At 48.7% G+C, this 26176-nt stretch overlaps 1 protein-coding gene across 1 annotated transcript in view; it reads left to right on the top strand.

Moving 5' to 3' along the window:
* Positions 1-26176, top strand: part of GALNT10 (polypeptide N-acetylgalactosaminyltransferase 10) — a 230686-nt gene that overhangs the window by 188785 nt on the left and 15725 nt on the right. Inside the window, exons 6-8 of the mRNA XM_069589994.1 lie at positions 534-717; positions 5393-5510; positions 22559-22666. Of these exons, the coding sequence (XP_069446095.1) occupies positions 534-717; positions 5393-5510; positions 22559-22666 (410 nt within the window). The remainder of the gene's footprint in view (positions 1-533; positions 718-5392; positions 5511-22558; positions 22667-26176) is intronic.

The following is a 26176-nucleotide window of genomic DNA, read 5'->3' on the forward strand; positions in this document are numbered from 1 at the left end:
CATTTGTTCTCTGATGGCAGCCAGGAGGTGTTGGGGAGCTTCAGGGACAGGCAGTCTGCCAGGAGGGGTAAGTGCTGGGGTGCCTGGATGCTGGGCCACAAGTCAAGTTAGGAATCAGAATGGGGAGCCTGGCAGGGCCAGAACAGGGTCCTTCCCAGAAAGAAATTAATCTCTTTCCGTAACAGTGCTGAGCATTATGGGCACCTGTGCTAAATATCTTCAAACGTTACTGTATCCAGTACTCCTGCGACCAGAGCCTCTTCTCCCCATTTCACAGAGGAGCACACTGAGGCTCGGAATGTTATTTATGTTGCTGACCCAAGAACCCATCATGGATGGCAGGGTGGGCTGGGAGCCCTGATCCATCTTACCTAAAGTTTGCACCCTTTCTTCCTCGTGGAGTCTCAAACTCAAGTATTCAGAGAAATCACCCAGGAAACATGTTAGAAATGTGAACAAGTTGCAGAGCAGGATCATGCACGTAGCTGCTTTCCCATCTGGCCTCCCTAACAGGCATCTCTTGGCTTCTTCAGACCGCATTGCTCGGAACCGCAAGACCATCGTGTGCCCAATGATCGATGTGATTGACCACGATGACTTCCGGTACGAGACGCAGGCGGGGGATGCCATGCGGGGCGCCTTTGACTGGGAGATGTACTATAAGCGGATCCCCATCCCTCCAGAACTGCAGAAAGCTGACCCCAGCGACCCATTTGAGTAAGTATGAGTTACCCAGGCCAGTCCCAGTGGCTGACCCCAGGGACCCCTCCTAATGCATGCAGAACTCAGGATCGCCACCTCCCCCAAAAGTCCAGTGTAGGGAGGTGACGCAGACCTCCCCAGCCAGAAGCACAATCTCTCCCAGCGTGTCACAGAGCTTTGGCTCATGGACCACCAAGCTGGTCACTTCTTTGCCTACCCCAAGACTGGCAGCGGGGGTGGCAGGCCTAGCGCCCAGCTGTGGTCGTCATCATCCCCGCTGTCATTGTCATCGTCACCACCGTGTTGGTGGTGTTCAGTCGCTAAGCTGTGTCTGACTCTCTGCAACCCCGTGGACTGCAGCATACCAGGCTTCCCTGTCATTCACCATCTCCCGGAGTTTGTTCAGACTCATATCTATTGAGTCGGTGATGCCATCCAACCATCTTATCTTCTGTCACCCCCTTCTCCTTCTGCCCTCAATCTTTCCCAGCATCAGAGTCTATTCCAATGAATTGACTCTTCGCATCAGGTGGCCAAAATATTGGAGTTTCAGCTCCAGCATCTGTCCTTCCAATGAAGGTTCAGAGTTGATTTCCTTTAGGGTTGACTGGTTTGATCTCTTGCAGTCCAAGGGACTCTCGAGAGTCTTCTCCAGCACCACAAGTCACCACCATTTACCGCACATTTTCTCAGTGCCAGGTGCAGTGCTGAGCACACTACACACTGATCCTTTTAACCCCAACAGCCATGTGTAGTAAAAAGTATCATCCGTGTTTTCCACATGGCGACACCAGGGCTGTCCAGGTCCCACAGCTGTGAAGGGGCAAAGGCTTAATGCTGTGCAGGTCTGGCTGCCTCTGGAGCCAACTTTCCCATCCATCAGTTACAGCCTCTTGGAAGTATCAGGGAAGTAACAGTTTGTCCCCCAGTGGAAGACTGGGAGCACTGGACTGGACGCATCACATCCTGGAATGTGAGCACTGGAGGGAACCAGCAGGTCATGGGCTCCAAGCCCTTGCAGAAGAGGAGACTCGGGCCCCAGGGCAGGGAGGGGCTTCCCTGGGCACACCGTGTGCTAGTGGCTAAGCCTGAAACAGAGCCCAGTCCCTCTCTGGTCCCCCGAGCTCCAGAAGGGTCTTTCTGACTGAGGGAGTCAGTCAGCTCACCATCCCAGCTGTCACATGAGCCCCTCCAGCTCTCCTGCCAGAGGTGTGGGAAGGTGCCTGGGCATGAAGCCCAAGTCCAGCCTTGCCTGCTGGGTTAGTTTCCTGATCAGTTTCCTAATTATCACTGCAGTAATAACTTAACCACAGCTTACTGGTTCATCAAAACAGCACAGATTCATTCTCTTCAAGTTCTGGTGGTCAGAAGTCTGAAAGGGTCCTCCTGGACTAAATCACAGCATCGGCTGTGCCGTGTTTCCTTGAGATGCTCCAGGAAGGGACCCATTCCCATGCCCTTTCCAGCTCCCAGAGGCTGCTCTAGAGAACTCCTGGATGCTGGGAAACATTGAAGACAAAAATAAAATAAATAAATCTTTAAAAAATCCAAATTATAAAAAGGAGGAGGAAGAAGACCAGAAAGAGGAAGAAGAAGAAGAACCACAACCACCCGGGCTGTCCCGAGTCCAGTAACACCAGAGTCTCTGGGTGGGGATCCAGCCATCCGCTACTGGGTGATGCTGACACGTGGACAGAGTTGAGCACCACTGGCCCAGATGCTTCCCAAGGGACACTCCATCCTTTGTACCCTCCGGTTCCTTCCGTAAGTCTCTCTTCTGTAGGCCACAAAGACATCCTGGTCATTTTCTGCACTCCTCCCTACAGTGCCCAGCAGGTGGGCACGCCACAGGCACAGTGCCATGTTATGATATTTGAAAGACACTGGCTTCGGTGGCAGCTCATCCACTTACAAACTACACGCCCTTGAGCAGAGTATAGAGCATTTCTGAATCTCAAATTTCTCCTTGTGAAAAGAGGGCTAGTAATAGGGCTTTGTGAGAGCTGGAGATAGTGTTGATGAGGTGAGTGGCACCCACTGGACGCTCAGGACTGTTGTAATTATTACTGTTGAATACGGCCAGGCTGGAGAATATTGTTGAAACAGACCAGGCTGGAGAAGAGGCCTCCCTCTGGAGGCGAAGCCCTTGAGCATCCAAAATGCCTCACAGCTAATATCCTGCCTTTTCCACGGCCCCTGCTGCTGGCATCCACCCAAAATGATATTTTTGTGCAGTCTTAGGTTTGATTTCCCATGAAGCACTGAGTCAAAACCACTCTCTGCCCCTCCAGCACTGAGTCAAAACCACTCTCTGCCCCTCCAGGCATTACGGCTCCAGCCAGAAAAACCCAAACCCCACAACCTTCATAAGACAGAAGAAAGCTGACACTAATAACACCTTACTTTCCTACAGGACTGAATACTTTCAAAACTATAGCAGCAGTGTGAGCTAGGGAGAGTAGCTGTATGTCCTTGTGTAGATGGGGAAACGGGCTCAGAGAGGTTAAGGCAGTGCTGCCCTGGAGAGATAAAGTGCAACTCAACATATGTGCTTCTCAGTGTCCTCAAAGCCACATTTAAAAAAGGTAAGGAGAAGCAGATAAAATTCATTTTACTACTCCATTTTATTTAGCCCAGTATGTTTAAAATGTTCTCATTTTAACTTGTGACCAACACTTTGAAATTATTAATGAGATCTTTTCTGTTCTTTTTCTTCATATTAAGTCCGGGAACTCCAGTGTGTATCTCACACTGCCAGCACCTCCCAGTTCAGACTGGCCACACTTCAAGTGTCAGTAGCCATGTGTGGCCCCCATACTGGGCAGCACAGGGTTGTGGGGTTACACTCTCTGTCCCAGGTCCCGCCACAGGTTAGGGAGAGCTGAAGTTGGAGTGAGTGTTTCCTTGTTTCTGATCCCAAGTCCTATTCACTCATCGCCTACTTCTGGATTATTCTTTCCCAAGAGGAAGCAGTGTATTGTAGCCACATGGGTTGTGGCTGCAGCACAGATTGGAAGCTCAGATCCCAGAGGTGCTGCTTGGTAGCTGTGGAGCCTTGAGCACGTCACCTGTCAGTACTCTGGTTTCTGTGTGCATAAAATGGGGTAATGATAACAGGGCCTCATGAGGTCAACGTGAGGTACAAATTCATTTTAGTAATAAATTAGTTCAGTGCAGCAGTGGGCAGATCCGAGCCCTAGAAGGATCTGGGGAATCCCTCCTGAGGGTCCCCTCCTGTGCTGTCCAGGCCCGTCCGCTGTAGGAAGCCTGGTGAGGCGGGTGGGGCACTTCAGTGCTTTCCTAATCAGTCCACTTCCCTGAGCGTGTGGTTCCCAAGGCCAGGAGGGTTGTGGAGGCTGCTCTTGGAATGGTTTTTCTTTATGTGCATGCATGCCAGGTTGCTCAGTCATGTCTGACTCTTTGTGAGCCGATCGACTGTAGCCTGCCAGGCTCCTCCATCCATGGGATTTCCCAGACAAGAATACTGGAGTGGTTGCCATTTCCTTCTCCAGGGAATCTTCTTGACCCAGGGATGGAACCCGTGTCTCCTATATTGGCGGGCAGATTCTTTACCACGGTGCCACCTGGGAAACCCAGTTATCTTTTTTTTCTTTTTTTTTTGAGGGTTTGAAGTTGGAGCCAGACATGAGCACAACCACTCAGAGGGGTTTTCATGCAGTAAATGCTGGTGGCCCGTCCCAGGGGAACTGGGGGGAGGCCACACCCCATGACTGACCATCTCAGTTCCTGGATTCATGGTTTTTCCTCCTTTCTCTCCCCCAGCTCCACTTTGTCCATACCCACTTCAAATGCCACCCCTCTGAGCACTTTTCCTTGACTGTTGCTCTAGCCTCTCTCCTCACCCCCAAAATATGTAGGCAGAGGCGCCCTCCTTTCCTGTAGTGCTGGTGTACCTCCCGGAGGCCCTCGTTAACACCCAGCCTGGCTTCTGCACCTTCCCATCCTGAGGTGACCACCCTGCTACACTGACATCCCCTGCAGATGCAACCTGACCCTGATTTACCTCCAGATTCTTCCAGCATCTGCTCCTCAGCTGGCACTCGATGAATAAACTAATGAGTGAATGAATGAGTAGAGGAATCTTATCCCAGTTTAACTGTAAGGACAAGGACTGTGGCTTCTTTTGTAAACTCTCAGCAGAAAAGCATGCCTATGCTGGGCTTGGAAAGTAAGAATCATCAAATCACCTCATCCAAAAACACAGAACCTAAGCTCCATCCCCCAGAAATTGTTGTATAGGTCTGGGGTCAGCCCCAGGAAGCTGTGTTTTCATCTCTCTAAGGCATTCTATAGCCTAGTCAGGCTTAGAAAGACCTGATCCAGACCATTTAACCAGTGGGAGAACTGGAGATAGAGAGAGACATGGAGATATATAGAAATATGATGGAGCTACAAGGCCCACAGAGGGAAAGCTCTATGATTCCATTCCACAAGTATTCTTAGGGGTTAACCATGTGAAGGAATCTGGGGTCCACTGGTTAAAACATAGCATTTATGAAGAAGGAAGAAAGCCAGGGGCTGCACTCAGAAGGGCTTTGGATTCCCTGCTGGACACGAGGGCTATGTTGATGGAGCAGTGAGAAACGGCATCCCTGGGGAAACAGCAGCATCCAAGAGCGGGATACGCACCGCCAGGACATCCACTCTTCACACCACCTTCTTCCCGCAGGTCTCCCGTGATGGCCGGTGGACTGTTCGCCGTGGATCGGAAGTGGTTCTGGGAGCTAGGCGGGTATGACCCAGGCTTGGAGATCTGGGGAGGGGAGCAGTACGAGATCTCCTTCAAGGTAAGCCAGCCCCTGGAAAAACCCCCGGTCCTGGCAGGTTGCCTGCCTAGCAGTGTCTGAGCCTGGGGAGACTATGGAGGCCTCAGGTTCTGCAGCCCATCTGCTCAATGTTTGCATCATCCCTTCTTAGATGATAGTGTTGGAATAGGACAGGCCTCACTTCATGGAAGAAGTGGTGTGTCTCCCATTGAGATGCCCAGCACACCAGCAGAGGGAAAGAGAGTGTGAGACAGTCGAGCAGGACACATAGGCTAGTGGGAAGCTCTGCTCTGAGAACGATCCCCCGGCCTCACGGAGGCCAGCTTGTGCTTAGTGCTTTCTGGCCGCCTGTCTCAAGTTTTCCCTTTGTGCCTCTCCCTGCTGGAGTTTGCTATCCAGAAACCAGGGGCTAGGAGCTCGAGCTGTGGCGTCAGAAAAGCCTGGGCTCCAATCCCAACATCACTACTCAGTAGCAGCGTGACTTTCGGCAAGTTAGATTACCTGAGCTTCCTTTCCTCATCTAAGAGAATAATAAGACTACCTTCCTTACAGAACTTTTGTGAAGATCAAGTGAGATATCTAGAAAATGGTTAGCACCCAACCTGGGGACACAGCCACCAATTAATAACTGATAGAAATTATTAAGGGACTTCACTTTCACATTTCATGCATTGGAGAAGGAAATGGCAACCCACTCCAATGTTCCTGCCTGGAGAATCCCAGGGACTGGAGAGCCTGGTGGGCTGCTGTCTATGGGGTTGCACAGAGTCAGACACGAAAGAAGCGACTTAGCAGCAGCAGCAGCAGCAGAAATTATTAAAGAGTTGGAGAATAAATGTTTTCTATAACCTATTAGACCAATCCATGAGCTGTAGAATCTCTGATATTGGTAGTAAAGCAGACAATGCTTACTAGTTAAGTACCCAAACTTCTGAGGCCAACTTCTGCCCCTTTTTGTTGGATTTTTGTATTGATCAGAAGTGAAGAATGAAGGCTTTGTCCATCTGTAGGGAAGACTATCTTCTCTGGTGCCCCTGTGGTCGGCTAGGGCCTGGTTCTAACACCCCTGGAACCTTTGGTAACATATATCCCCAGCCCGTGAGGAATGGCCAGCAGCATTACTGGGCTGAGTCCTGTGAATGCACAACCCTGATGTCCACCGAGTCTAGCATCTACTTCCTAGGCAAAGGACCATTGTCACACACACAACAATTAAGGCTTTGGTGCTGGGGTTAGATTGCCCGGGTCAGATTGTAGCTCTGCTGCTTTGTACCAACTGTGTGATCTTGGACAAAGAGACTTTATCCATCTGAACCTCAGTTTCTACTTCCATAAAATGGGTATAGTGACCCTCTATTCTGCACAGGGTTGTTGAGAGGATTAAATAAGACCATTCTTGTTAGGTGCTTCTCAATAAATATCCTAAAATAATGAAATAATAAATAATGAAAAATTATTTTCATTATTGTCATTGTCACTGCCACTCAGTTCAGAACTGGGAGACATTAATTCTTCGGCCACCTGATGCGAAGAACTGACTCACTGGAAAAGACTCTGATGCTGGGAAAGATTGAAGGCAGGAAGAAAAGGGGATGAGAGAGGATGAGATGGTTGGATGGCATCACCGACTCAATGGACATGAGTTTGAGTAAGCTGCGGGAGTCGGTGATGGACAGGAAAGCCTGGCGTGCTGCAGTCCATGGGGTCGCAAAGAGTCAGACACGACTGAGCCACTGAACTGAACTGAGCAAGAAAAGAACCTGGAGTTCTCCTGAAACATTATTTTGGTTTGAAAAACAGTCTTTTTCCATTTTACCTTCAGATTTCTGAAGTTATTTCCCATAAGGGAACCAGCACTTTAAATAAAACTAATACTAAAATCCAGGGGTAACATTAAAAATATTTAGCAATCATGATGGCACCAGCCAGTCAGAGTGATGCCAGCTGTCAAAAAGCATCCATCCACTCTGGTGTGCAGCAACTCAGGTGCAGCCTGGATCAGAGCTGGCAGGACCCTGTGCAGAGCCCTTCACACGTGTTTTCTTATTTAATCCTTACAACAGCCGTAGGAGGGTGGTATCATTATTATACCCATTTCACAGGGAGGCAAGTAGAGTACAGACCAAGGTCCCACACAGTTAGAACTAACAGAACCAGGACATGAACCCAGGCCTGCCTGACTGCAGGGTCCACGCTCTGACCTGCTGTGTTGTACAGGCCTCTGCAGGGACATGAGAGCACTTGAGAGGAAAATTAGCCTGGGAGGTTTCTCTGCAATCTCTTACTTCCTTCTCAGTTTTTGCCTCCTCCTGGGGGCAGTTAACCCCCTCTTGGGGTTAATTTATTAGGCGACTCTACAGCCTCTCAGTGAATTGAATTAGTAAACAGCCTAAGTCAGAAATAGTTTTGCTCTCCAAACCAACTCTGATCCATCAGTAGAGGCTGCCCCTTACTGTGTGAATATATATTGTGAGGCTACATTCAGAAAAGAAGTGGTGATTGATTAGTGATGTCTGCCGTGGGTACAGGTTTGGTAGGTGACAGCATATATGTCATTTATAGTATCTCTGCTGCTGCTGCTGCTAAGTCGCTTCAGTCGCGTCCGGCTCTGTGCGACCCCATAGACAGCAGCCCTCTAGGCTCCCCCGTCGCTGGGAGCCTGGTGGGCTGCCGTCTGTGGGGTCGCACAGAGTCGGACATGACTGAAGCGTCTCTAGCCGATGCAATTTGGTTTTCCAAATGCCACATCCTTACAGGTACAGTAGAATCACACATAAGGCATCAGAAGAGTTTTAACTTCACAGTTCCTCAGTTTACCAGTTAAACAAACCTAACTTATGAAGTTTGTTCCCATAAATGGACACATCAGAGTTCTGAGTTCTCAGAATATGAACTTCAACACTGTAATAATCTTTGTTTGTTGTATCCCAAGAACCAAAAGGATTGCCTGACCCCCTTCGGAAAGTCTGTGGAGAGTGGTGATGGTAGAGAAAGGAGCACAAAGGAATTTCTGAACCCAAAGTGATCTCATTCTGTGCCTTTCAAAGACCCATCTGATGAGGCTCCTCAGGGAATTATGGCAGAACAAATGGCATTCTCCCCCCACGGTTTATTTACAAAAGACTCAGTAATGGGTGATGAAGTCTCTCATCCAGGAAGGGGAGGGAGGCTGGCTCCTGTTTCCAGTTGATCCACTCCGGAGAGGAAATGAGACTGTGTGATGAGGAGTCCCCCAGGTCTGGGAGGGACCCTTCTCCCTCGGCTTTCTCTCTCAGGCTGTGGAGCTGGCAGCAGCCTCTCTGCCAGCATGCTGCCTCCCGGGCAGGCTTGCCCACAACACTGAGGGCACATGGGGGCCCAGTGGTCTGCCTGAAATGCTGGCTGTTCAGTTTCAGCCAGAGCAGGGCATTTACAAAGGGCCAAATGGCCTCTGATTAATCTCTGCTGGCCCCCTTTTCTTCTTGGTGACAGAGAAGAGAGACTGGTCTGAAAGGCATGAGTGTATTTTCAGAAATTAAGATAAATTGATACATGCTATCAGGGCTGATGGATTAATAATTTGGCTCCAATTTCAGACCAGGCCATCTATCCTGATGGGAAAACCCTAGAAAAGATGTTCTGAAGGTTCTGAAATTTCTGGAAGAGTCACTGACTCTTTCCTTCTTCTTTCCTCTCTTAGTCAACACCTTTTGTTTCTAAAAGGCACAGTCATTTTGAGAGTTCTTCTGCCTGGCAGTTATACTCTTCCCAGTTCTGATGGTCAGATAATTCTTTAACCCTGTAGCCTGGCCTGCAGCCACCTCCACGAGCGGCTGACCATTCCTTGCTTTCTTTCCATCCTCCTCCCCAGTGCATTAGTCTGGACTCTTAGTAACAGATAACCAATATCCTGGTCAATCTGGCTTAAGCAGAAAAAGGTCAGAATTGATTGGCCCACACAACTGAAATTCCAGGGTAGATCCTCCAGGTCCAGATGGATCCAGAGACTAACCCATCTCATCTAGGCTCCATCTCCCTTAGTTCCTCAGCTCTGCTTTTATCTGAGTTGGCTTCCCTCTCGGGCGAGCTTTCTCTCGTGGAAATACCCAGCAGCCCAGTGGGAAGAGTTTCTGTTTCCCATCATTCCTATAGTAAGTCCCCAAGTCAGGTCTCATTGACCTTCTGGTTCCTTGCTCATCCCTGGGCAGTATTCTGATTGGTCAGCTGCTGTCTCAATCTAATTGGTCACATGCCCATCCCAGAATCAGGAAGGTCGGATGAGCTGGTTCCCCAAAGAAAAGTCTAGGCACTGTGTGCAGAATAGAGGTGGGACAGGGCAAACCACAGAGGTCCACCTTACCCAGCCATATGGGATGCTCACAAGCCCCAGGCTCTCATGCTTTGCCATCTTTAGGGGCATGCACTGTTCATTCTTCCTAAAACGCCTTTCCTTAGTCTGGCCAACCCACACTCATCCTTCTGGGCTCAGCCTATCTTATGCCTCCTCTTAGCCTTACCTGAGCTCCCTGTGATGATTAAGGGCCACCCCAGTGTTGCTCCCAGCATGTCTCTGAATTCCTCCCACTGACATGACCCAAAGATTGACGTGTCTCCCCAACTACACTCTGAGCTCCCTGGAGGCAGGGAAGGAGTCTTGTTCATCTCTGTACCCTAGTTCCTGGCCCATCATAGGTGTTTTAAATACCTGTTAGTGGCATCAATTCCTATCTGAAATACTTTCTTCATCCTGCCCTTCCCAGGCTGACATCTCCATCTTTGGGTACTGGTAGTGTGATGAGAAAGGTACTCGGTGAGAAAGCAGGGCACTGGCTTCTCATCTCTGCCACCTGTCCACCTGGAGACAGGGCCAGTCACTTGACCTCTCTGGCTCTCCCATCCCACATGATACTGATAGAGTTTTCCTTCCTACCCAAGATAGGCTCAAATAAGATGCTGCAGAGAAAGCCCTTGGCCTTACACAAGCACGAGTGTGGTTTGGATTAGAGGTGATGGTGGTAGGATGAGCCAGAAGGGGACTGCACAGCATTCTCAGGAGGCTGAGGTTAGGATGTCTTCAACTCTGAGCTCCTGGAGAAGAGAAGTGTTCACAGGACCATGTGGCTGAGCTGGTATGAGAAAGACATTGGCTTTGGGGCAATGAAAGTGGGCATATCTTTTCTTAGCAATTTGGCAAAATCTGTTACATTTCAAAGCAAGCACATTCATTGACCCAAAATTCCACCCTCAGGAGTTTAGCCAAGAGAGACAGAGCAAAGATCGAGGCAGGAGCTATCTGTTGAAGTGTTACTTACCAGAGGGGAAGACTGAACGTGACCTTTAGTGTGAGTCCTTAAGGGATATGTAAGTTAGAGCACATCCCAGCAGTGAAATATTACATAAAAAAAGTTCAGTTCAGTTGCGTCCAGCTCTTTGCGACCACATGAATCAGAGCATGCCAGGCCTCCCTGAGTTCTGGCATGAGTTCACTCAAACTCATGTCCATCGAGTCCGTGATGCCATCCAACCATCTCATCCTCTGTCGTCCCCTTCTCCTCCTGCCTCCAATCCCTCCCAGCATCAAGGTATTTTCAAATGAGTCAGCTCTTGCCATGAGGTAGCCAAAGTATTGGAGTTTCAACTTCAGCATCAGTCCTTCCAATGAACACCCAGGACTGATCTCCTTTAGGATGGACTGGTTGGATCTCCTTGCAGTCCAAGGGGCTCTCAAGAGTCTTCTCCAAAACCACAGTTCAAAAACATCAATTCTTTGGCACCCAGCTTTCTTCACAGTCCAACTCTCACATCCATACATGACCACTGGAAAAACCATAGCCTTGACTACACAGACCTTTGTTGGCAAGGTAATATCTCTGCTTTTCAATATGCTATCTAGGTTGGTCATAACTTTCCTTCCAAGGAGTAAGCATCTTTTAATCTCATGGCTGCAGTCACCATCTGCAGTGATTTTGGAGCCTAAAAAAAAAAGTCTGACACTGTTTCCACTGTTTCCCCATCTATTTCCCATGAAATGATGGGACCAGATGCCATGATCTTCGTTTTCTGAATGTTGAGCTTTAAGCCAACTTTTTCACTCTCCTCTTTCACTTTCATCAAGAGGCTTTTTAGTTCCTCTTCACTTTCTGCCATACGGGTGGTGCCCTCTGCATATCTGAGGTTATTGATATTTCTCCCGGCAATCTTGATTCCAGCTTGTGTTTCTTCCAGTCCAGCGTTTCTCATGATGTACTCTGCATATAAGTTAAATAAGCAGGGTAACAATATACAGCCTTGATGTACTCCTTTTCCTATTTGGAACCAGTCTATTGTTCCATGTCCAGTTCTAACTGTTGCTTCCTCACCTGCATATAGGTTTCTCAAGAGGCAGATTAGGTGGTCTGGTGTTCCCATCTCTTTCAGAATTTTCCACGGTTCATTGTGATCCACACAGTCAAAGGCTTTGGCGTAGTCAATAAAGCAGAAATAGATGTTTTTCTGGAACTCTCTTGCTTTTTCCATGATCCAACGGATGTTGGCAATTTGATCTCTGGTTCCTCTGCCTTTTCTAAAACCAGCTTGAACATCTGGAATTTCACAGTTCACATATTGCTGAAGCCTGGTTTGGAGAATTTTGAGCATTACTTTACTCACGTGTGAGATGAGTGCAATTGTGCAGTAGTTTGAGCATTCTTTGGCATTGCCTTTCTTTGGGATTGGAATGAAAACTGACCTTTTCCAGTCCTGTGGCCACTGCTGAGTTTTCCAAATTTGCTGGCATATTGAGTGCAGCACTTTCACAGCATCATCTTTCAGAATTTGAAAGAGCTCCACTGGAATTCCATCACCTCCACTAGCTTTGTTCGTATTGACTTCACATTCCAGGATGTCTGGCTCTAGGTGAGTGATCACATCATCGTGATTATCTGGGTCGTGAAGCTCTTTTTTGTACAATTCTTCTGTGTATTCTTGCCACCTCTTCTTAATATCTTCTGCTTCTGTTAGGTCCATACCATTTCTGTCCTTTACCGAGCCCATCTTTGCATGAACTGTTCCCTTGGTATCTTTAATTTTCTTGAAGAGATCTCTAGTCTTTCCCATTCTGTTGTTTTCCTCTATTTCTTTGCATTGATCGCTGAGGAAGGCTTTCTTATCTTTCTTTGCTATTCTTTGGAACTCTGCATTCAGATGCTTATATCTTTCCTTTTCTCCTTTGCTTTTCGCTTCTCTTCTTTTCACAGCTATTTGTAAGGCCTCCTCAGACAGCCATTTTGCTTTTTTGCATTTCTTTTCCATGGGGATGGTCTTCATCCCTGTCTCCTGTACAGTGTCACGAACCTCTGTCCATAGTTCATCAGGCACTCTATCTATCAGATCTAGGCCCTTAAATCTATTTCTCACTTCCACTGTATAATTATAAGGGATTAAATTTAGGTCATACCTGAATGGTCTAGTGGTTTTCCCTACTTTCTTCAATTTCAGTCTGAATTTGGCAATAAGGAGTCCATGATCTGAACCACAGTCAGCTCCCGGTCTTGTTTTTGTGGACTGTATAGAGCTTCTCCATCTTTGGCTGCAAAGAATATAATCAGTCTGATTTCAGTGTTGACCATATGGTGATGTCCATGTGTAGAGTCTTCTCTTGCATTGTTGGAAGAGGGTGTTTGCTATGACCAGTGCGTTCTCTTAGCAAAACTCTATTAGCCTTTGCCCTGCTTCATTCTGTACTCCAAGGCCAAATTTGCCTGTTACTCCAGATGTTTCTTGACTTCCTACTTTTGCATTCCAGTCCCCTCTAATGAAAAGGACATCTTTTTTGGGTGTTAGTTCTAAAAGGTTTTGTAGGTCTTCATAGAACCATTCAACTTCAGCTCATTAAAAAAAAGTTAGATGCACCCAAAATTAAATTTTTAAAGATGTGAAAATTTGTGATTATATATATATAATATATAGTCTCATGTTTAATATTCAAAATGTGACTAATGCAGGGCCCTGGTAGCTCAGTGGTAAAGAATCTGCCTGCCAATGCAGGGGACACGGCTTCACTCCCTGTCCAGGGAGATCCCAGATGCTGAGGGACAACTCAGCCCTGCTTAAGCCCTCACCCCTAAAGCCTGGGCTTCATAACAGAATCCACTGCAATAAGAAGCCTACACAACATCATGAAGAGAAGCCCCTCCTTGCCACAACTAGAGAAAGTGTGCACGCAGCAATGAAGACCCAGTGCAGCCATAAACAAATATCTTTTCTTTTAATGTGACAAATGCAAACAAACAAAAAACCGAGAAGAGTATCATTACACCAGCTGAAGTTTACTGAGCACTCACAACATCGCATGGTCGGAGCAGGGTTTCCAGCCTTGCCCTCTGACTTCAGACCGAGCCTCTGCCCTGCTGTCCTCTGACCTCTGGTGCCTCAAAGTTTTCCCATCCCCTTGGGGCATCTGGGGTGGAAGGGCCACAGTGAGGCTGTCCCTTCCTACCCATGTGTTTCTGCAGCATTGAATGTGTTTATCATCACACATATCACTTCTAGAATCAGGAGAGAAATTAAGATTTAACAATAAGGAAAAACTGTTATTTTTTTCAACCCTCTCGGCCCACCGCTCCGCACATACCTCCCAGTGCTTTGTTAGGGCCGTTTGCCAGTTCAGGGAGGAGTTTCCCCCAAGTGACGCCTACAGAGAAGGGAGTCACAGTAAAGAGCTCCTAGGGAAGGATGGAGCCCCCTGAGTACAGGGCCCACTCCAGGAGGCAGAGGCAGCAGCCCCCTGCTCTGGGAGAGTGAGATGGAGGCCTTCTGAGGGCCTCTTGGGGCAGGATCAGCTGAGCAAGGGAGTGACAGAGCCACACGAGGGGACCAGGAAAGCCTTGTTCCCAGAGGGAAACCCACACGTCTGAACAGAGGCAGGAGGCCTCAGCGGTGGGGTTTGCTTAGTCCAACACTGATACAGTTACCAAAGGCCAAGCCAGTCCCAGACTGCCTTGTGCAGGTTTAGAAAACTCCCAGACCTTGCTTCCATAGAGCTCACAGCATCATCAGGAGGATTAAGTGAAACACAGTGTATGAAAAGAAAGCAGAACACACAGCAGAAACTGGTGAGGGGTGGGGGCTGTGACCTGGTGCCCGAGTGCTGGAAGGTGGCAGAGCCAGGGCCGAACTCCAAATGTCCCGACTCTCGGCCCAGCACTTATCTCACTCCACCGGGAGGGAGGGGGCAGCCTAGAGCAGGGCCCCAGAAGTCAGAACCAACCCCAAGGGGGTTAAGTTGCCACCCGGGAGGGCATTTGGGGCCCCCACACTGGTGCCAGCCTGCCATCACCTCTCCCAGCCCTTCCACCGCCCTGTCCAGCCCCCACTGACTCAGACCAGGTGCAGCATCGCTGCCGGGAACCCAGCGCTGGCCCCTTTCTTCGCGGGATTATCTGCAGCGTTTGCCTCCTGGCCATGTGTACCCAGACTTTCTAAGAGCTGTCTGCCGGGAACAGGGAGGCATTCTGCCCCTGACTTTGAGCAGCCATTTGAGATTCCATGAACGCCTCTGTCTGTGGGCACCTGCCTCCAGGAAAAAGGCTCGGAGGCTCGAGGGTTGCCTGTGGTACATCACTCCTTAACCAGCACACAGCCATCTCTTCCTGCTTCAGTCTTTTATCACTAAAAATAGCAATAATAACTTCTTCAGAGGTTATAAAAACTAAATGGCATAAAACATTTGTTTGGCCTAGAGACAGACAAAAAGAAGGCAGTCAGTGAGTGGTAGCTGTTTGGATCAAAACCTTCATGTTAAAAAAGGAGGCAGAACAGCCCAGGGATAAAGTACACTGGCTTTGGAATCACACCACCTGTGTTCTGGTACAAGCTCCATCAGCTAGTGGCTGTGTGACTTTGGGAAAGTGACTTAACCTCTCTGGATTTCTTCATCTGTAAAGTGGCAATAGAATGACCCTTACTTCATAGGGTGGGTATGAGCACAATATTAGTCAAAGTGTGTTAAAAGCCTAGCTCAGCTCCTGTTGCATTATAAATAATCAATTATGATAGCTGTTAATGTCAGCATTGTGGTCAGTATGTGTGGGCTGTGACTGCAGGAAGACAGGAGTTGGGGACGCTTTGAGGCTGGCGAGACAGAGGCCAGAGACCTTGGCTTCTGGACCAGCTCTGAAATGAACTCCCGGTGAGACCTGGGACAGCTCACCTGCCCTTTGGGCTGAACCTTTATTTCCTCACTGAAAGGACACAAATAGCCCCAAACTCACAGTGCTGTCTAAAGGCATAGTGTGAACTGGCATTACCACCGTCTGAGAAGGGCTCTCTCTAATCCAGCATAAGCTCGTTCTCAAAGTGTGGTCGCCAGCCCAGCAGCACCAGCATCACCAGGAACTTGTTAGACATGTAAATTCCCAGACTCCACACAGACTTGCTGAGTCAGACATTGTAGGAATGGGGCCCAGCAGTCTGTGTTTTAGCAAGCTCCCCCGGTGATTCTGATGCTCACTCAGGATTGAAAATCATGGCTGTAATGAGTCGGTGAGGTCTTACAGAGTGGAGGCTCAGGCTGGGGTGTGAAAAGACCCCACGTTGGTTGGCAGGGTGGCTCATAGGTACCAATACCTTCACCCCACTCTCAAGGCTCGATATCATCAGGCCCATCTTTGGCTGCCAATTTCTGTTTCATCTCTTCCAGCAGGGTTTTAGAGCAAGGCTGACCAGCCTATGTGTGAATGAATGAATGTTTGTACTGGGTTGCATTGTTCATGGAAAGAAAAGCACACGCGCCCAACAGAGAAACATGAGTGCCCTGCAGCTGACTCCCACAGCATCCAGGGTGTGTGGAAGGGTCAGAGGTGACTGGAACAGGGGGCAGAGGCCTTGACTGCAAGCCTAGGATGACCGCTTTGTCCTGCAAACAATATGAGTACCAAGAGGGGTCTTTGTGGAAGACCATGACAGGGTTAGGACTAGGCCTGAGGAAGATCAAAGGTACAGTCTCAAACCTGCCTAGTTCTGGGTGCCCCCACCCTGGATTCCACTCTGGGCTCTGCCACTTACGAGCTGCGGAGCCCTGGGGAAGGTGCTGGAGCTCGCCAGCCTCGCTTTCCTCATGTGTGAGAGGCACGGCAGTACCTCCCTCACTGGGTGGTTGTGAGATGGCTCTGTATCAAATGTGAGCCAAAACCTAACAGATCCTGCGACTTAATTCATTTATTAAGAAAAAAAAAAGCTCTAATGTAAGGCGGCCACCCCCCATTTTTTGGCCAAGTTGACTATAAACACCTCAGGATATCACTGAAACAATCAGATATTCAGTTTATTAATTTAGACCCACATATGCTTAAAAGTATATTTTTGATATATAAAATAATATTGGGCTTCCTTCATAGCTCAGTTGGTAAAGAATCCACCTGCAATGCAGGAGACCTGGGTTCTATCCTTGGGTTGGGAAGATCCCCTGGAGAAGGGAAAGGCTACCCACTCCAGTAAAATAATATATTAACCTAGAAATAAATTTAAATGGATTTTTAAAAACTAAAGTTGGGCTTTTTTCCTCCTCTTTTACCAACTGAACCTGGTAACCATTATAAGCATCTAAAACTAACATGAGTGAGATCCTTTCCTGCTGGTAAGACTTCCTAAAACAGTATCTTGTTGTTCAGAACAACCTAATATGTCCAAAATAGTATGAACTTCTGGAAGACATGGATCCAATGTCATTCCTTCTTTCCTGAGGGAAGTTGCGTGGCATATATGTGGCGTGCCCCACCAGTAGAGCCAGCTGCCATGTGCCCAGGTGACAGCATTGAGTTTGCTCGGAGTCCTGTGTGCCTCAGAATTATCTCATTCCAGGCTCGTCACAGTCCTAGGAGGGAAGCACAGTAATTCACCCCATATTGCAGATGAGGAAACTGAGCCTTTCAGATTCACAAAACTTGCTTAAGGGCCAGAACCGAGCTCATCACTGCTACCCTTTGTTCTTCCTAAGCTCACAGATAATGCAGAATAATTGGTGACAATTATTCTTTTAATTGCGTATTAATGCAGCAGCTCCCAAGCACTAGTGAATAGGGTTTGGACTTCACTGGGGTCCTCAGCCAAGCTGCCAACAGCAAAGCCATGGCTGGCTGATGGCTTCTCCCTTCCATGGGCAGGTAGGATGCCCATCGATTCCCGATTGGTTTCCAGGCAGCCATTCCCTTGAGTGAGAGGTCTCTTCTCACCCCCGCTCGCTGGCGGATCCCCTCTGCAGGGCGGCCCCTCTGCCGCGTGGCCTCCAGGGCCCATTGTGTCTTCCTGATGCTCATCACCACTCATTTCTTTCCTCCTCAGTTTAGGAGATAAGAGCGAGTAATTGTCTTTTATAGACACTGTAATGAAGCCTGTCATCACACAAAAGAAGTTTGCTAATAAAATAAATCAAAGCAGCAATGAAAATGAATGGGGAGCAAGCTTTTACAATTAGATTTGTACTTGTCTAGTGGCATGGTGCTTCCAGGGAGAAGACTGGTGCAGAGGAAACGGCACCAAGAAACAAGCTGGCAGAGTGTGCTCAGAAATTCCTTACGGTGGAACTGGGCTCCCTGCGCAGGCACAGGAGCAGAGGCTAGGGAGGGCACGGAGAGGGAGGGAGACAAGAAACAAGAAGGCTGATGCAGAGATAGGCTGCAAGATGTCATCTCAGCGGCCCATCTTTGTCCCCATCCAAATATGACAGGGTCCTGGCCAAATGCGGGTGATCTGCAGAGCCTCTCCCCTCTGCCCCCAGTGGGGCTCTTCTCCTGCCGCTGTGTTACCTGAGGGAGAGAAGAACCCCTCAGGCAGCCAGGCCTGGTGACTATGCCCCACCCGCCTGGCCCTGTCATTCTCCTGGTCAGTTTCAGGTTCTGCCACCAAGTCAGTCAGAAAAACGACATCATCTCTTTGAGCTTCACTTTCTCCATCTGGGAAATTGGGCCATAGGATATTTAAAAAAAAAAAAATGGTGTTGGGTGTATCATTTCAAGGCAGTGGTATTTCTCATCCTTTTGCAAAGAGAAGTGAGTAACACTCATCAGGTTTGCTGTGGCCAGGCATCAAGCTGAGTGCTCTTCACGGCTTGTCTCAGGCCATCTCAGCAGCCTTGCAAGGTAGCAGTGACTCTCATCCCCCAGGTCACATGGCTGCACTGGTAGCGCTGGCATTAGAAAAGAGTGCCTGCTCATACCACCCCCTCGCTGTGGTTGTTGTGGGCCTTGGGTGGCTGCTGTCCTCTGCTATAAAGGGAGGGAGATGGGGGGCCTGGAGGTACACAGGTAGGTGCCCTGGGCCAGGAGCTGAACCTGGAGTCCATCTCCCCTGCTCAGAGCAAGTCAGGATATAAGTCGATGCCTCTAGCTTTTAACATGTCCCTAGATGGAAAGTCCCCTGCAGTCTCAGGATCCTGCCAGATAACCACAGGGGGGTGGTGCCCGCTGCGTATGGTGTGTTCTGAGTGGCCAGAGTGTGGTTTGTTTGGTTTTTCTAGGATTTATTTATTTTAATTTTTGGCTGTGGTGGGTCTTCATTGCTGCATGTGGCCTTGCTCTAATTATGGCAAGCTGGGGCTACTCATTTCTCTTTGCAAAAGGATGAGAAATACAGTCGCCTTGAAACGATGCAGTATTTGCCCTTTCACCCAACACCGTTGTGTTTTTTATTTTCATATATCCTGTGGCCCGATTTCCCAAATGGAGAAAGTGAAGCTCAAAGAGATGACGTCATTTTTCTGACTGGCTTGGTGGCAGAAGCTGACACTGAAGCCACGCCACGGAAGTGGCTTCTCTTGTTGCAGAGCGCAGGCTGGAGGCACACGGGCTCAGTAGTGTGGGCTCTCGGGCTCTGGAGCTCTGGCTCAGTAGCTGCGGTGCACAGTCTTCGCTGTTCTGCAGCACGTGAGATCTTCCTGGACCAGGGATCGGACCAGTGTCCCTTGCATTGCAAGGCGGATTCTTAACCACTGGACCACCAGGCAAGCTCCAGAGGGAGTCCTGAGGGGTGAGATGTACCCAGAGCTGCTCAGACCGCTCAGGTGCTCCCAGGGAACTCGGCAGTTGGCAGCAGCTTTCACTGAACAGGTAATGCATCTCTCGGAAGGCAGTTTGCATTCTGACTCAGCTGTCAGTGAGTCAGGTCTAGGGCAGGGAAGCCATCGTCCAAAAGCAGGACTCCTCCTGGGCTTCGGACATCCTGGGAATCTGAGGGCATTTTGGCTGCCTCAGACTCTCAGTAGATCAAGGTCACCCTCAGGAACCTTCAGGCTGATGGCCAGCGTGGTCAGGGCCAAAGAATCCTGAGGTCACAGCACAGAGAAGGATCTGGAAATCCATCTGCAAACAGGAAGGCTCCTTGCCAGGCAAAGCCGGAGACACAGCCTTGTTAGCTAATGCAAGTTTAATATGGAGTCGAGAGAGCTGGATGCCAGCCTAGTCAACTGCCCAGAAGACATTCAAAATAGAACAGGGGAAGGCGTGCCCCACCTGCTCCATGCCGCTCCGCCTCCCACAAGGTTGGGGCAGCCCAGCGACCCGGGCAGTATCCGCCAGACAAAAGCATTGCTTCCACATCAGTCACTCTGTATAAAGGAAGAGTTATTGTTATTGGATGCTGGCGCCTGATCAATATCTCCTGCTTTGAAAATAAACTTCTTGGCTTGGCCTTGACATTAATCTACCATCAGGAGCCCATTATCTCGAGACCAATGTTCTGTTCTATTGACTTGCTCGATTTTTTTTTCTCCCCCAAGATCAGAATATAATTGCATTTCTCCAAGCAGCATTTCCACTAATTGCAGCCTCATATGTGCCTATCCCCTCATGGGATATGACTAGTTCCTTCCCAGGGAGGCTTTCCCTGACAGGTGGGGGTAATGCAGCATATCCCATCTGTCTGTCCAATGAGTCCGTCCAGTTACCTTGCTTTGGCTTCTGTAGAGTGCACATCACCGTCTGAAAGCCCCTGTATTAGGTACCTACTGCCACAGGAAAAAATAATCTCAAAGCAGCAGTAGACAGTTATTATCTCAAAGTCGTGGAGAGTCAAGGATTTGGGAGTGGCTAAGTGAAACAGTTCTGCCTGGGTCTGTCATGCAATTGTGTCAGCCAAGGCTGCAGTCATCTGAAGGCTTGACTGGGGCTGGAGGATCCACTTCTGAGCTGGCTTATTCACGTGGTGGGCAAGTCAGGACTCTTAGCAGAAGACCTTAGCTCCTCACAACCTATGCCTCTCCACAGGGCTGTTTGAGGGTCCTCACAATGTGGCTGCTGGCTGCCCCAAAGCAAGTGATCCCAGGGAGCAAGGTGAAAGCCACAGTGTCCTTCATGGCCATCATTTCTATAGCATCTTGTTGGTTACACAGTCCTCATCTGGCTCTTTTGGGAGGGAACTGCCTAAGGGTGCAAATACTGGGACACAGCGGTCACTGGGGGGCATCTCCAAGGCTGGCCACCACACTCCGCCTCCGTGAGAGCAGGGGCCTTGGCCAACTTACTCACTGCTGTGTGTGCCCAGCACAGTGTTTGGCATGCAGCAAGCACTCCTCAAATATTAGCCGAATGGATGAACCCATCATTGCAGTATCTCACACCACTGTGACTAGGTGCCAGGTCTTGTGGTAAGCTCCTCACCCAAAATACCTCATCCCCTGAGCCTACCTCATTTCATTCTTTACGGATGAGGAAACTGAGCCTCAGAGAAGTTAGGTGCCATCATCCAAGTCACAAAGCTAGATAGTGATTGAGTCAGGATTTGAACCCAGGACCGCCAGAAGGGGGTCTGTTTAGGCTGGGCCTCTAGGAGGGTTAACTATACTTGTTAAGAATTCTCATATTTTGCCATCAGACCAAAGTTCCTACTCAAGGGATCTCTGTGATGCCGGTTATGAAGGGACACTCAGGAGCAGCACCAGCTCCCATACTGCAGGCAGCAGTGCCCAGCTGCACCGCTTAGCAAGCCAGCCTGCAGGGAAGTCAGGGCAGGGAGAAAGGTGACTGCTCAGGATGACCCAGCAAGAGGTTTACAGGCCTAAAAGGGAACTCCAGCAGCCAATGCCAAAGTCAGCAAATACACAGCCTAGTCCCTGCCAGCACAAAGTGCAGAGTGATCATCACAGTCCTTCCAAAAGAGCCCTCCATGCCCCCTTATAATTCTGACACTTATCCAGAGCTCAGACTCTGGAGTCACCTCAGTTCAGTTCTGTTCAGTCACTCAGTCGTGTCTGACTCTTTGCGACCCCGTGGATCGCAGCATGCCAGGCCTCCCTGTCCGTCACCAACTCCTGGAGTTTACTTAAACTCATGTCCATTGAGTCAGTGATGCCATCCAACCATCTCATCCTCTGTCGTCCCCTTCTGTCTTCAGTCTTTCCCAGCATCAGGGTCTTTTCCAATGAGTCAGTTCTTTACATCAGGTGGCCAAAGTATTGGAGTTTCAGATTCAGCATCAGTCCTTCCATTGAATACTCAGGATTTCCTTTAGGATGGACTGGTTGGATCTCCTTGCCATCCAAGGGACTCTCAAGAGTTTTCTCCAACACCACAATTCAAAAGCATCAATTCTTTGGCTCTCAGCTTTCTTTGGAGTCAGCTCAAACTGGGTTTAAATTTCTGGCTCTACCACATACGTGAGTCTGAGTGAACTCCGTGAGTTGGTGATGGACAGGGAGGCCTGGCGTGCTGCGATTCATGGGGTCACAAAGAGTCAGACATGACTGAGCGACTGAACTGAACTGAACCACATACTAACCCTGTGACCTCAGAGAGGTTTCTTAGCTTCTCTGAGCCTCAGTTTCTTAATCAGTAAAATGGAGCTCCATTACTACCTAATGTTATGGGTTTTCTGATGAGGCTTCCGTGAAGCTGTGCATGTGAAGCTCACTGCAGAGTGTTTGGCCTGGAGTCAGCACTCGATGCCCTGAGCGGTTTTTGCTCTTGTCATCACTGTGTTTTCCTACATCCCTGGTTCTGTGAATGGGGCCTTTAGGACACAGTCCAAGCTGATGCTTTCTAGGGATGCACGAAGGAACGCTGGCCTTTGAGGAGGCTGTGAACTGGGGGCGGAAATATAATCTCTCACTTCTCATCCTGCAGGTGTGGATGTGTGGAGGTCGCATGGAGGACATTCCCTGCTCCAGGGTGGGCCATATCTACAGGAAATACGTGCCCTACAAGGTGCCTGCTGGAGTCAGCCTGGCCCGGGTAAGCTGGTAGCTTCCCTAGTGGGTGAGAGGTTGGCCTGTGACCATCAGCAGATCAGAGGCACCCTATGCCCTAGACCTAGTGGTCCCCAGGTGTGAGGATGTGCGCCATCCCCACCCTCCAAGGAATTTCTTCACGGTCCAGCAGTTGAGACTCCAAGCTTTCACTGCTAAGGGCATAGCTTCAAGCCCTGGTTGGGTAACTAAAATCTCACAAGCCGCACAGCACAGCCAAAATAAATAAATAACTGAAAAAATTTAAAAACTTACTTAAAGCCCTGCTTAATCACTTATTAGCTCTGTAACCTTGGGAGGCTTGCTCTTAAGCTCTATTTACTCCTCTGCTTCAAGGAAGTTCATTTTTTCCAACTCTTAGCATGGCCAGAAGAATTAAGGAAATAATTCAGTTTGCCAAAGTGTGACCAGGGAGGTGATTTTAGGTGGTAGACATAGGAACATTTTTATTTCCATGTGTTTAAATTTATTGTGGATTAGTGTAGGAAATTCATGATTTCACAGACATTGTGACTTAGGACAAAGCTAAAGTTGGTGCCAAGTTAGACTAGTGGTGATTTAAAGAAACATGTTAGATAAAATTTTATACAGGAAGAGCAGCATGTTTGAGAAAGACTGAGATGGTACTTAGAGTTTCTCAGGTGACACTAGTGATAAAGAACCCACCTGCCAATGCAGGAGACATAAGACATGGGTTCGATCCCTGGGTTGGGAAGATCCCCTGGAGGAGGGCATGGCAACCCACTCCAGTATTCTTGCTTGGAGAATCCCCATGGACAGAGGAGCCTGGTGGGCCACAGTTCATAAGGTCACAAAGAGTCGGACACAACTGAAGCAACTGAGCACGCACATGCATGGGATGGTATTTGAAAGGTCTGGGCACAGTGGTGGTTAATAAATGTTAGTGTCCTCTCCTCATCCCCTCTCCATTTTCATGCCAAAAATTCTATGTTAAACTGTTTTATTGCCTTAAAATGGTTTATATCCATCATCACTCTAATTAGTGGCCATTATCTACAAATGGAAATAGCCAGAAATTTTTATTTATTTTGTATTATTAATATTTCACTAAGCCTTGGAAGAAAAGTTATGACCAACCTAGATAGCATATTCAAAAGCAGAGACAGTACTTTGCCGACTAAGGTCCGTCTAGTCAAGGCTATGGTTTTTCCTGTGGTCATGTATGGATGTGAGAGTTGGACTGTGAAGAAGGCTGAGCGCCGAAAAATTGATGCTTTTGAACTGTGGTGCTGGAGAAGACTCTTGAGAGTCCCTTGGACTGCAAGGAGATCTAACCAGTCCATTCTGAAGGAGATCAGCCCTGGGATTTCTTTGGAAGGAATGATGCTAAAGCTGAAACTCCAGTACTTTGGCCACCTCATGCGAAGAGTTGACTCATTTGAAAAGACCTTGATGCTGGGAGGGATTGTGGGCAGGAGGAGAAGGGGACAACAGAGGATGAAATGGTTGGATGGCATCACTGACTCGGTGGACGTGAGTCTGAGTGAACTCTGGGAGTTGGTGATGGACAGGGAGGCCTGTCGTGCTGCGATTCATGGGGTCGCAAAGAGTCGTACACGACTGAGTGACTGAACTGAACTGAAGCCATAATAATAAATTTTAAAATATTAAGAGTCTTGAAAAAAATCAAGATGACAGCAAAAGAACAATGAAAGCTGGGGGGGGGGGGGGGGTGCGGATCTCAGAGGGTAAAGAGAGCCAGGAGGCTTGGGGGATCTGGAAGGGTCACAGTATAGCTTTGCCTCTTGGAGACCCCCACCCTAACCCTGATGATCCCTAACAGAGCCCCCCCTTTGCCAGCCTGTTTGGCTTCAGTGCACACCGCCTCCTGCCCGGGCCACTGCCTCTCCCTCCCTTGTCACCTGACAGTCAGTGATGTGCAGAATTGCAGCCCAGGTCGAAAAAGCCCTTGTTCTGCAACTTACAAGGAAGACCAAGACAGTCAGAGGGGCAGTAGTCTTCCCGGGTGCTGGGCCGGGCTACTATAGGGACCGGTGACGGAAAAGAGGGCCAGCAGTGCCCTCTAGTGGTTGAAGATTCCAACGACAACTACACCAGCTATCCCTGCTCGGGACAGCCTGGTCCCATGCAGGTGTGAGTTCTAGTTCTGCAGGAGAGGCAGAAATCGCGTTTCCTCTGAAATACTGTTGGCAATTCCAGAAGAAGGTGCCAGGCAGAAAGACCCCAGAGTCTCTCAGTAAGCCCAAGACTGCGACTCTTTCAGCTCCTGGGGATTGTGGGACCATTGAGACACCTCAGACCCCTAAGAAGGACCACTCCCAAACTATCCTTTGCCTGACCAGAGCTGTCATGCCAATATGACTCACCTGGGAAAGACACACCATCACTCCCTGTTTATTGATCCATGGAGGAACAAAAACTTCCTGTGAGCCGGGCCTTGTTCAAAGTTGGCGTCTTACATATTTACCTCGCTTAGTCCTCACTTGTTCCCACTCCAGTGTTCTTGCCTGGAGAATCCCAGGGACAGGGGAGCTTGGTGGGCTGCCATCTGTGGAGTCGCACAGAGTCGGACACAACTGAAGTGACTTAGTAGTAGTAGTAGTAGTAGTTAGAGATGAGGACAGTGAAATGTAACGACACAAAGTAACTCGAGCCAGAGTTCAAGCCCACTTAGGTCTGACTGCCGAGAAGGCGATGGCACCCCACTCCAGTATTCTTGCCTGGAAAATCCCATGGGTGGAGGAGCCTGGTAGGCTGCAGTCCATGGGGTCGCTAAGAGTAGGACATGACTGAGCGACTTCACTTTCACTTTTCACTTTCATGCATTGGAGAAGGAAATGGCAACCCACTCCAGTGTTCTTGCCTGGAGAATCCCAGGGATGGCGGAGCCTGGTGGGCTGCCGTCTATGGGGTCGCACAGAGTCAGACACACTGAAGCGACTTAGCAGTAGCTGTAGGTCTGACTGGTGCCTGGCACAGAGTGATTATCATTTAAATAGTGATTGCTATTGTTATTACCAGTATGTGTTGGCATCAGTATTAACAAGGCTGGGAAGTTGATTTCAATGTCTTATCTGAATTCTGTGTTGTAACATTTCAGCTTCTTTTTTTCAGCTGTCACTACTGAGTCAATCTATTGGCTTTAAACCAGTTAGCAATCTGCGTGGTGCCAATGTAGACTGGTAGGACCAAAGGTGCCTCAGTCAAGGTCTCCTGACTTTTTATCACAGTATCTAACTATTTTTGCTTAGTTTCAGATCATAATTTACATGTTTTCTCAGTGTTTTATCAACCAGATCCTTCTAGAGCATTATCTCCTAGAACATCATATTGATAGATTTGAGAAGAGATATTCTGAAAGCCCCAAGACAGCCAAATAAAGAGGAAAACCAAAATCTTACTAAAGGTGTACAAACTTGGAAGGCCAAAGAGATGGACAGCAGTAGAGCAGCAGTTCAGGGAGAATGAAGTGGCCACCAGCTTGCCTGCCTTAAGAATCAGTAACCAGTCAGTT

Source organism: Ovis canadensis, chromosome 5 (genome assembly GCF_042477335.2).
Source record: "Ovis canadensis isolate MfBH-ARS-UI-01 breed Bighorn chromosome 5, ARS-UI_OviCan_v2, whole genome shotgun sequence".
In the NCBI taxonomy this organism is placed as follows: domain Eukaryota; kingdom Metazoa; phylum Chordata; class Mammalia; order Artiodactyla; family Bovidae; genus Ovis; species Ovis canadensis.